At 46.0% G+C, this 12,045-nt stretch overlaps 1 protein-coding gene across 1 annotated transcript in view; it reads left to right on the top strand.

Annotated features, from left to right (window-relative positions):
- Positions 1–12,045, top strand: part of LOC126214964 (uncharacterized) — a 72,813-nt gene that overhangs the window by 16,298 nt on the left and 44,470 nt on the right. Inside the window, exons 2-3 of the mRNA XM_049941598.1 lie at positions 1,475–1,591; positions 9,178–9,279. Of these exons, the coding sequence (XP_049797555.1) occupies positions 1,475–1,591; positions 9,178–9,279 (219 nt within the window). The remainder of the gene's footprint in view (positions 1–1,474; positions 1,592–9,177; positions 9,280–12,045) is intronic.

The raw sequence follows: 12,045 nt of genomic DNA, 5'->3' as shown, positions 1-12,045 counted from the left end.
ATAAACCGGTATTCATTGGACAAATATATTATACTAGAACTGACATTTGATTACATTTTCACGCAATTTGGGTGCTTACATCCTGAGAAATCAGTACCCAGAACAACCACCTCTGCCTGTAATAACGGCCTTGATACGCCTGGGCATTGAGTCAAACAGAGCTTGGATGGCATGTGCAGGTACAGCTGCCCATGCAGCTTCAACACGGTATCACAGTTCATCAAGAGTAGTGACTGGCGTATTGTGACGAGCCAGTTGCTCGGCCACCATTGACCAGACGTTTTCAGTTGGTGAGAGATCTGGAGAATGTGCTGGCCAGGGCAGCAGTCGAACGTTTCCTGCATCCAGAAAGGACCTGCAACATACGGTCGTGCATTATCGTGCTGAAATGTAGGGTTTCGCAGGGATCGAATGAAGGCTAGAACCACGGGTCGTAACACATCTCAAATGTAACGTCCACTGTTCAAAGTGCAGCCAATGCGAACAAGAGGTGACCGATACGTGTAACCAGTGGCACCCCATACCACAACGCCGGGTGATACGCCAGTATGGCGTTGACGCATACACGCTTCCAATGTGCGTTTACCGCGATGTCGCCAAACACGGATGCGACCATCATGATGCTGTAAACAGAACCTGGATTCATCCGAAAAAACGACGTTTTGCCATTCGTGAACCCAGGTTCGTCGTCGATTACACCATCGCAGGCGCTCCTGTCTCTGATGCAGTGTCAAGGGTAACCGCAGCCGTGGTCTCCGAGCTGATAGTCCATGCTGCTGCGAACGTCGTCGAACTGTTCGTGCAGATGGTTGTTGTCTTGCAAACGTTCCCATCTGTTGACTCAGGGATCGAGAAGTGGCTGCACGATCCGTTACAGCCATGCGGATAAGATGCCTGTCATATCGACTGCTAGTGATACGAGGCCGTTGGGATCCAGCACGGCGTTCCGTATTACCCCCCTGAACTCACCGATTCCATATTCTGCTAACAGTCATTGGATCTCGACCAACGTGAGCAGCAATTCCGATAAACCGCAATCGCGATAGTCTACAATCCGACCTTTATCAAAGTCGGAAACGTGATGGTACGCATTTCTCCTCCTTACACGAGGCATCACAACAACGTTTCACCAGGCAACGCCGGTCAACTGCTGTTTGTGTATGAGAAATCGGTTGGAAACTTTCCTGCTGTCAGCACGATGTAGGTGTCGCTACAGGCGCCCACCTTGTGTGAATGCTCTGAAAAGCTAATCATTTGCAAATTACAGCATCTTCTTCCTCTCTGTTATATTTTGCGTCTGTAGCACGTCATCTTCGTTGTGTTGCAATTTTAATGGCCAGTAGTGTACATATTATCTCGAGACTACCGTAGTTCTTCAAGGCTTCATACTTTGCTCTAATGACAGCCAACCACCTTCTTCCATGTGACATTTACCTGTCTATAAGCCTGTTCTTTGTTTTGTTTTCGGTCTCAGGCGTCGGACCAGGGTCTTCCATGTTCTCGTGATCCGGGTCTTCCAGAGTACGAGAACATGCACAACATCCCATCCTGGTTGCAGCCGCTCTTCTTAAACGCTCGCCGAGGGCTACAGGTTGGTCTCTGCACATACTCATTTGTGAAAACGATGCGCCACATTTACAAAAGAACCATTAAAAAGAACACAATACGTTTCGGAAATAAAATACTCATCCTCAGGCGCACAATATCACGACACCACCACCCTACGGCCTCATTCGTTAGCACTCTGTGGGGAAATGGGTGAATTTCGCGGCCGGCACAATATACAGGATGGCGCACGAAATGTGCTACCAATTGTTCCTTTCACAATTTACGACGCACATTAGATATCCCGCTGTGATCTCTACAGCAGTACCAGCAGAGCTTGGAAAAACAAATGAGTTACGAAATGACGTATAATTCACGGTACTGCCGCTAGGAGACTAGTAAGCAGCAATGGCTGACAGTGGAAGACTGACGACACAGCAACGATCGGCAATTGTGTTACTTTTTCATGAAACGAAAAGCCTTGTTGTGACTCAGAGGCGTTTTCGACAACACGATGGGTCCCTTGCAAGAAGACCATCCACAGGTTGTACGATAAATTTGTACAGGAGGGAACAGTATTGGAAGCGAAGCGACCTCAGCCTAAGCCTGTTTGTTCGCCGGAGAATATTGAAGCGGTACGAGTTGCTGTACAGAGAAGTCCCGGGAAATCGTGTAGAAAGGCAGCAGTGCAACTGGGAATATACAGACGCTCCGTTCAACGCATTCTTTAAAGTGACCTCCATATTTACCCATACAAGATGACCTGTGCACAGAAGCTCTCTGAAGAACACAAGCAGCAAGCAGAGACTACTGTTTGCTCAGTGGGCGGAGGATAGGGAAGAAACTCTCAACAACGTTTGGTTTTCAGACGAGGCGCATTTTCATTTAGACGGTGTGGTTAACAAACAAAATGTACGCTTTTGGGCCATTGAAATCCCACAAGTGCTTCATGAACGACAACATTATGCTCCGAGGATTAGAGCGTGGGCAGCAATTTCCAGTCACGGACTTATTGGACCCTTTTTCTTTGAAGAAACTGTGAACAGCGAGCGTTATTTGAGCATGCTTCGCAATGGCTTCATTCCACAGCTTCTTGCTACTGCCTTGCCCTTCAACATGCAGTGGTTCATGCAAGATGGAGCAAGGCCACATACTGCAAACACCGTGTTGGAGTTTTTACACGAGCATTTTTTATATGCGGATCATTTCACTCAGGTTTCCAGGTCGCTTCAATGACGGACAAAATTGCCCCCCCCCCCCACCCCCCAATAGTCCAGACCTCAATCCATGTTTTTTCTTTGGGGGTACCTAAAGGAAAAAAATTCCCGAAACGTCCATGTGGTTTAATGGAGCTCAGAAGAGTTATTCTTCATGGTTGCAGTGAAATTAGGGAAGAGATGTGCCGTAGGGTAATCACTAACTTCAGTCTTCGTTTGAAGGAAGTTAGGAAACTAAATGGTGGACATACTGAGCATGTGCTAAGTTAGAACAAATCTCCATGGACGGCTCTTCATTGTAGTATATGTTCCTTTCAGATTGTATTGACAATAAAGTTTATATTCAAAAACAAAATGGTAACACATTTAGTGCGCCACCATGTAGCTGCAGCCATCACTTGGGACGATCGGTATGCAGACACGCTCGTAGAATGGTTAGTGTGTGAGATTGTGCACCTGAAGATGGATTGTCTTGTGCCTGAAACTTGACACGGGTTTTACACTGAAGCGCAAAGGAAACTAGTATAGGCGTGTGTATTCAAATACAGAGATACGGAAAAGGGCACAATATGACGCTGTGGTCAGCAACCCCTATATAAGACAACAGTATCGTGTGCAGTTGTTAGATCGGTTACTGCTGCTACAGTGGCAGGTTATCAAGATTTAAGTCAGTCTGAACGTGGCGTTACAGTCGGCAAACGAACGATCGGACACTGCATCTCTGAGATAGCGATGAAGTGGGAATTCCACCTTCTGACCATTTCATGAGTGTACCGTGAATATCAGGAATCAACATCAAATCTCTGACATCGCTGTGGCTGGAAAAACATCCTGCAAGAACGGGATCAACAATGACTGAAGACAATCGTTCAATGTGACGGAAGTACAACTCTTCCGCAAATTGATGCAAATTTCAGTGCTGCGCCATCAACAAGTCTCAGCGTGAGAACCACTCAACGAAACATCATTGATATGGGCTTTCGTAGCCGAAGGCCCACTTATGTACCATTCATGACTGCATGACACAAAGCTTTACGCCTCGCCCGGGCCCAATGGGGCCCAATGGGGTGTTGATGACTGAAAACATGTTGCCTGGTCGGACGAGTCTCCTTTCAAATTTTATCGAGCGGATGGATGTGTATTGGTATAGAGACAACCTCATGAGTCCATGGACCCTGCATGCCAGAAGGGGACTGTTCAAGCTGGTGGAGATTCTGTAATGGTGTAGGAAGCTCCAGTTGGAGTGATATGGGCCCATCAACACCGACAATGGGGTGTTGATGACTGGAAACATGTTACCTGGTCGGACGAGTCTCCTTTCAGATTTTATCGAGCGGATGGATGTGTATTGGCATAGAGACAACCTCATGAGTCCATGGACCCTGCATGCCAGAAGGGGACTGTTCAAGCTGGTGGAGATTCTGTAATGGTGTAGGAAGCTGCAGTTGGAGTGATATGGGCCCATCAACACTGACAATGGGGTGTTGATGACTGGAAACATGTTGCCTGGTCCGACGAGTCTCCTTTCTTGCATGTCAGCAGTTCAAGCTGGTGGAGACTCTGTAATGGTGTAGGAAGCTGCAGTTGGAGTGCTATGGGCCCATCAACACCGACAATGGGGTGTTGATGACTGGAAACATGTTGCCTGATCGGACGAGTCTCCTTTCAAATTTTATCGAGCGGATGGATGTGTATTGGTATAGAGACAACCTGATGAGTCCATGGACCCTGCATGTCAGAAGGGGACTGTTCAAGCTGGTGGAGACTCTGTAATGATGTAGGAAGCTGCAGTTGGAGTGATACGGGACTCATGATACATCTAGATCCGACTCTCACAGGTGACACATACGTAAGCATCCTGTCTGATCGCCTGCATCCACTCATCTCCATTGTGCATTCCGACGGATTTGGGCAATTCCAACAGGACAATGCGACACCCCCACGTCCAAAATTGCTATAGAGTCGCTCCAGGATCACTCTTCCGAGTTTAAACACTTCCGCTAGCCACCAAACACGCGAGACATGAACATTATTGATCATATCTGGGAAGCCTTGCAACGTGCTGTTCAGAAGAGATCTCCACCCTCTCGTACTCCTATGGATTTATGGACAGCTCTGCAGGATTGATGGTGGCAGTTCCCTCCAGCACAACTTGAGACATTAGTCGAGTCCATGCCATATCGTGTTGCGGCACTTCTGCGTGCTCGCGGGGGCCCTACACGATATTAGGCTGGTGTACCAGTTTCTTTAGCTCTTCAGTGTAAATGCACTTTGTTCAGACGCTGTACATAGGGTGTTTAAAAATAAGGAGTCACATTTTCCTATGCACTGTCAAAGCTAGAAAAAAAGTTTTGTGCAGTATATCCTGGAATCGATACCTGTTGAGATATGGACTGCTAAAGGCATCATGATTACTGTGGAGTCTGTGAACATTATTGGAGACTACTTGCATCCGTTGATGTCTTCCCTGACGGTAATGGCATATTCCAACAGGATAAATGTCCCTGCCTCAAGGTCGGAAATGTGCTACAGTGGTGTGAGGAGAATGATAGCAAGCTCTCTTTAATATCGTGGCAAACTAACATGTCTGATCTGAACCCGTTGGAACACATCGGGGATGGTATTGGGCCCCATCTGCTGTTATTTACGAGTCTTTCATTACCTGTGTGTAGACATCTGGTGCCACAAACCTTCAGAAACCAAAGACACTTTGAAGACATGCCATGCCATACACCGCTGTATTAAGATCCAGACATGGATCACCACACCATTAAGTAAGTGGTCATAATACACTCCTGGAAATGGAAAAAAGAACACATTGACACCGGTGTGTCAGACCCACCATACTTGCTCCGGACACTGCGAGAGGGCTGTACAAGCAATGATCACACGCACGGCACAGCGGGCACACCAGGAACCGCGGTGTTGGCCGTCGAATGGCGCTAGCTGCGCAGCATTTGTGCACCGCCGCCGTCAGTGTCAGCCAGTTTGCCGTGGCATACGGAGCTCCATCGCAGTCTTTAACACTGGTAGCATGCCGCGACAGCGTGGACGTGAACCGTATGTGCAGTTGACGGACTTTGAGCGAGGGCGTATAGTGGGCATGCGGGAGGCCGGGTGGACGTACCGCCGAATTGCTCAACACGTGGGGCGTGAGGTCTCCACAGTACATCGATGTTGTCGCCAGTGGTCGGCGGAAGGTGCACGTGCCCGTCGACCTGGGACCGGACCGCAGCGACGCACGGATGCACGCCAAGACCGTAGGATCCTACGCAGTGCCGTAGGGGACCGCACCGCCACTTCCCAGCAAATTAGGGACACTGTTGCTCCTGGGGTATCGGCGAGGACCATTCGCAACCGTCTCCATGAAGCTGGGCTACGGTCCCGCACACCGTTAGGCCGTCTTCCGCTCACGCCCCAACATCGTGCAGCCCGCCTCCAGTGGTGTCGCGACAGGCGTGAATGGAGGGACGAATGGAGACGTGTCGTCTTCAGCGATGAGAGTCGCTTCTGCCTTGGTGCCAATGATGGTCGTATGCGTGTTTGGCGCCGTGCAGGTGAGCGCCACAATCAGGACTGCATACGACCGAGGCACACAGGGCCAACACCCGGCATCATGGTGTGGGGAGCGATCTCCTACACTGGCCGTACACCACTGGTGATCGTCGAGGGGACACTGAATAGTGCACGGTACATCCAAACCGTCATCGAACCCATCGTTCTACCATTCCTAGACCGGCAAGGGAACTTGCTGTTCCAACAGGACAATGCACGTCCGCATGTATCCCGTGCCACCCAACGTGCTGTACAAGGTGTAAGTCAACTACCCTGGCCAGCAAGATCTCCGGATCTGTCCCCCATTGAGCATGTTTGGGGCTGGATGAAGCGTCGTCTCACGCGGTCTGCACGTCCAGCACGAACGCTGGTCCAACTGCGGCGCCAGTGGAAATGGCATGGCAAGCCGTTCCACAGGACTACATCCAGCATCTCTACGATCGTCTCCATGGGAGAATAGCAGCCTGCATTGCTGCGAAAGGTGGATATACACTGTACTAGTGCCGACATTGTGCATGCTCTGTTGCCTGTGTCTATGTGCCTGTGGTTCTGTCAGTGTGATCATGTGATGTATCTGACCCCAGGAATGTGTCAATAAAGTTTCCCCTTCCTGGGACAATGAATTCACGGTGTTCTTATTTCAATTTCCAGGAGTGTATTTTGGCTCTTCAGTGTAAGTGCGCAATCTTTCAGTACTAGCATAGAGATGCGTGGTCGAAAGTCTTGTCATGTTCTTCAGTTGGGCTAGCTTCAAATATAGACAGTTTTGAGCTCATGCATAGTCACAGTGACTAACATTCTTGCCATGAATCATTCAGGAATGGAACAGTAGGAGGAGGTAAGATCTAAAACTACCCAAACCGTACCATAAAGTGATTTGTGTGCTGTAGATGTGGGATTATTGCTACTTTAATACTATTTCACTTATTTAAAAAATAGCGTAGTTTAGAAACCCTTAGAATCGAACCAGACTGTAATTTCATTGCAGTCAATCAGGGTAACTTTTTATCAGTCAGTCTGACTTTGTACCACTTACCACATTTTGTTTCAAATGGCTGCTGTTCCAGCTACATGTATTATTTTGTACTAAAAGTAACAGTTTATTACCTCTGTGATTTCTAGTTAGTATTTCAGTTGTCTTTCTAACTCCCTATAAGGCCTTAGGCTTGTGATTAGCCTTTAATTACGTTGGCTGTGAAGAGAGCGTCTGCTGACAGTGAGTTAACAATGTCAGGTGATACAAATATCTCGAGATTTCAAAGTAAACCTGCAATTCTGAATTAACACTGTTTGTTTTTACTTCTCATTAACATCTGAATTCCATCTGGGACGATTTAAATTCACCCAGAGCATTAGATACAGGAAATATTCTTTGTACTTTAAAACTGATCTATAATTATCCTGAATGACAGCGCAACTAGTATTAAACTGAAATTTTAATCTAATGGGGCATAGTTAGTTATTTTCACTTTCCAAGCACTCAGTAACTATAGATGTAAAATGTTACAATGTCTGTTGTTATGTGTTCAGTATTTCCAAGAAATGGTAAAAACTGGTTCAAAGTTACTCAGATTGAGTGTATCACAGTTTTAAATGAGCTTCTACCATCTGTTTAAATGAAATGAAATAAGTCCTCTTGTTGATCCCGTTCTTAGAGTAATAACTAAATTGTGTGCATTTATTAATGTGCTGGAGAGCACCGTTTTAATGTAGGAAATAAAATACTCGTCTTTTCTATACACATTTCTGGCAGTTGTTGTCTGCAACGAGATTCTTTGTGTCCTCGCTTTGATTTAATAGCGACAGAGAAAATTTGCAGCTGATCGTTTTCAGAAATTAGTGAATTACACAGATAAACACACTCAAAACAGTACTTTACATTTCGCTAGAGAATCTCCCTTTTGCTAAAGCATTTCAAAACTCTCCAACAGAAAAAACAAATGCAGAATGAAGAACGTATGACAACAGAACAATGTAATGTACTTGTAGGTTATAGCTCTGATAAGTGAAAAGTACTTCTGAGATAATTTTGTCTCCAAGCGCTGGTATCAATAAAAAATTGCATTTTTCTATAATATATAGAACAGTGGTATTAAACTGATTTAGATATTTAACATCCAGTAATAAGAAACAGTGAAAAAGTATAAACGAAGTGAATGGTTGGTGTTTAAAAAAGTCTGTAAATCATACTCGTAATGGTAAAAAGTATACACAATACCAGAGTGTCATTAAAAGTGTACAATTTATTTGACCCGACGAAGTTGTTTGTGTTTTATGAAATTGCGTTTTTCAGGCAGGTGACAAAGTTTTGAGCGAAGTTATAGACTTTTTTGTAATCTGATAATCAGAAGTTAGTTTGCGAATTATGAAATATTTCTGATTACATCGTGGATGGGATCTGGAAATTTGTAATTACAGGTGGTTTCTTTGGAACTAAACATTATTAAATTGAAGGTACATTACGCGTTTGTGGCATGTTACTGTTCTCTAAAATTATGTTCCTGAACTGCTCTAATGTGTGATTAACGGGATGGTTAGTATCCTGTGCCTTCATGTTCTGTTGTCGTACGTCTTAAACAAACAGTCGATAAAATTCGTTCTATGTTTGTGACCTTATTGTCAATGTGTAAAACTAGTTAGCAAAAACACTTTTACACATTGATAATGTAGACACATAGTCAGAAGAATTTTATGGGCTGTGACAATGCCACGGAAGTCTGTGCTTACACTCATTAACAAAACTGAAATGTACGCAAATTGAAATTTAGCTTCGTGTATCGTGTCCTTCGCTTGAAATCTAATATAAAACTTGATTCACTTGATCGGTTGCCACCTTGTTATGGTCTGTTATAAACTGCAGGTTCCGAGGCCCCCGCCACGAACTTCTGCGTCTCGGAATGCGGTACAGGCATCGAACCCCTACCCTCAGGCAGAGAACCGCGCTGGTCTGGAACAGCAGAAGGTAAGTTGCCACCATCAGTACAAGTCTGAGACGCTGTTGCTGTGATCTCAAGTCTTTCCACGCAGCTCTACCTTGAGATGTCTGCAGCTCGAGGTCTAGCTGTTAGCTCTAGATCGTGGGTTCCAGGTTCGATTCCTGGTCGGATCGATAATTTTCTTCGCTTGAGGACTGGATGTTTGTGGTGTCCTCGTCATTTCATTTCATCATTATCGATGCGCAAGACGCTGAAGTGGCGTCAAACAGGAAGACTTGTGGCAGGTAGTGGAACAACAACAAATGGTTCTTTTGAAACTTCCTGGCATATTAAAACTGTCTGCTGGACCGAGACTCGAACTCGGGACCTTTGCCTTTCGCGGGGAAGTGATCTACCAACTGATCTACCCAAGTACGACTTACGCCCCGTCCTTGCAGCATTACTTCTGCCAGTATCTCGTAACCAGGAGAGCTTCTGTAAAGTTTGGAAAGTAGGAGACGAGGTACTGGCAGAAGTAAAGCTGTGAGGACGGGGCGTGAGTCGTGCTTGGGTAGCTCAGTTGGTAGAGCACTTGCCCGCGAAAGGCAAAGGTCCCGATTTCGAGTCTCGGCCCGGCACACAGTTTTAATCTGCCAGGAAGTTGCATATCAGCGCACACTCCGCTGCAGAGTGAAAATCTCATTCTGGAAATAAATGGGTGTCTGTAACATCATACGATTGTTTCGTATCTTATGCAAGACTCTTCAAATTTTTGTAACTTCTGCACTGCACATTTATTTAAACCTGGGTACTTTATTTAAGACTTCGTCTCTCTTTACAATCCCCCAGTCCATATTACTGACGCTTGTCTTCATTACTGTGAGAACCTCCGATCTGTCCAGAAATTAAAACACAGTAAAAATCTGGCGAAACTTTGCGCGGTGTCTCTCATATCCCTGTCTGTCACGTCACGTCACACTTTTTGGTTCTGAGCACACAGTGAATATGTAAAGATGCCTAGAGCATTAGTGTCTCTCACCAAATATGAAGTGACTGCTGAGGGGCTTCGCCTAATTTCATGCAGCCCACATAACATAACTGTCATGCGTTTCCTTCTTCGTAGCAATTCTCAGTAGCACAGTGCAAGTGCAATGAAGATGCTCGTGCAGTGTTTTCTATGGGAAGTGTTGGATCACCCACCATACAGCCCAGTCTTGGCTCCCTCTGATTTTCGGCTCTTCGTTCACATGAAGCACTGTGGCACAGACAAGGAGCTGCAGCTCATCGTAATGGATTGGTGGAAACTTATGACAAAGTATTGGAAAGATGGGACCTTGCTACGACAAATACATAAGTGGCAGCATCAACCATGCGGAGAAGTAGCTGGAAGGTGTAGCTAAATGTTCCAAATAAAACCTTTCAGATTTTCACTGTTTTCCTTTCTGCAACCAATTAGCCATTGAAAAAAAAAATGCACGCATAAATTGGCAGTTTCTCAAAGGCAACTATTTTTTTATTCAACATGTATCATAACTCTCTTTTCTCTCCAGTTAGGTTCATTACTTCTCGGTTCATTTTAGTCTTAATCATTCTTCTCTATCATTACATTTCGAAAGCTTCTGTACTGTTCTTCTACGAACTGTTCGTCGACTCCATTTCACTTCCATACAACATTACACTACAGTCAAACAAGCCAAATACTTTCAAAAAAGACTTCCTAACACTTAATTTCATATTTGCACACATCAAAAAAAGTTTTGTATCATCCGAGTTTACAGAACTCCTGAAGATAGACGTTGACTGGATATTGTATCACACACACAGTGCCTTTGACTGTTCAGAGATGTCACTAAACCCGCCCAAAGATGTAAACAACCATGCATGAGGAACACCTATTAGAGGGATGGGGTCCGACAGCCGATCAGTTCCAGTCATTCCACCAGGAAAGGAGGTACACGGCTCATGTTGTCTGCAGTTCAACCATGCCTAGACGGTCAATACCGCGGTTCGATCGCGTCTGCATCGTTACTTTGTGCCAGGAAGGGCTCTCAACAAGGGAAGTGTCCAGGCATCTCGGAGCTAACCAAAGCGATATTATGAGGAAATGCAGGAGATACAGAGAGACAGGAACTGTCGATGACATGCCTCACTCAGGCAGCGCAAGGGCTACTACTGCAGTGGATGACCGCTACCTATGGATTATGGCTCGGAGGAACCCTGACAGCAGTGCCACCATTTTGAATGATGCTTTTCGTGCAGCCACAGGACATCGTGTTACGACTCAAACTGTGCGCAATAGGCTGCACGATGCGCAACTTCGCTCCTGACGTCCATGGGGAGATCTATCTTTGAAACCACGACACCATGCAGCGCTGTACAGATGGGCCCAGCGAGATGAAGAATGGACTGCTCAGGATTGGCATCACGTTTTCTTCACCGATAAGTGTCGCATATGCCTTCAACCAGACAGCCGTCTGAGACCTCTTTGGAGGCAACCTTGTCAGGCTGAACGCCTTAAACACACTGTCCAGCAAGTGTAGCAAGGTGGAGGTTCGCTGTTACTTTGGGGTGGCATTATGTGGGGCTGACGTATGCCGCTGGTGGTCATGGAAGGCGCCGTAACGGCTGTACGAGACGTGAAATCCATCCTCCGACTGATAGTGCAACCATATCGGCAGCATATCGGCGTGGCATTCGCCTTCATGGACAACAATTCGCGCCCCCATCGTGCACCTCTTGTGAATGACTTCCTTCAGGATTACGACATCGCTCAACTAGAACGGCCTGCATGTTTTCCAGATATGAACGCTATG

The sequence above is a fragment of the Schistocerca nitens genome, chromosome 12 (assembly GCF_023898315.1).
Source record: "Schistocerca nitens isolate TAMUIC-IGC-003100 chromosome 12, iqSchNite1.1, whole genome shotgun sequence".
Classification (NCBI taxonomy): Eukaryota; Metazoa; Arthropoda; class Insecta; order Orthoptera; family Acrididae; genus Schistocerca; species Schistocerca nitens.
Note: the sequence above shows the minus strand (reverse complement) of the source record. Positions and strands in the feature narration are given on the sequence as shown.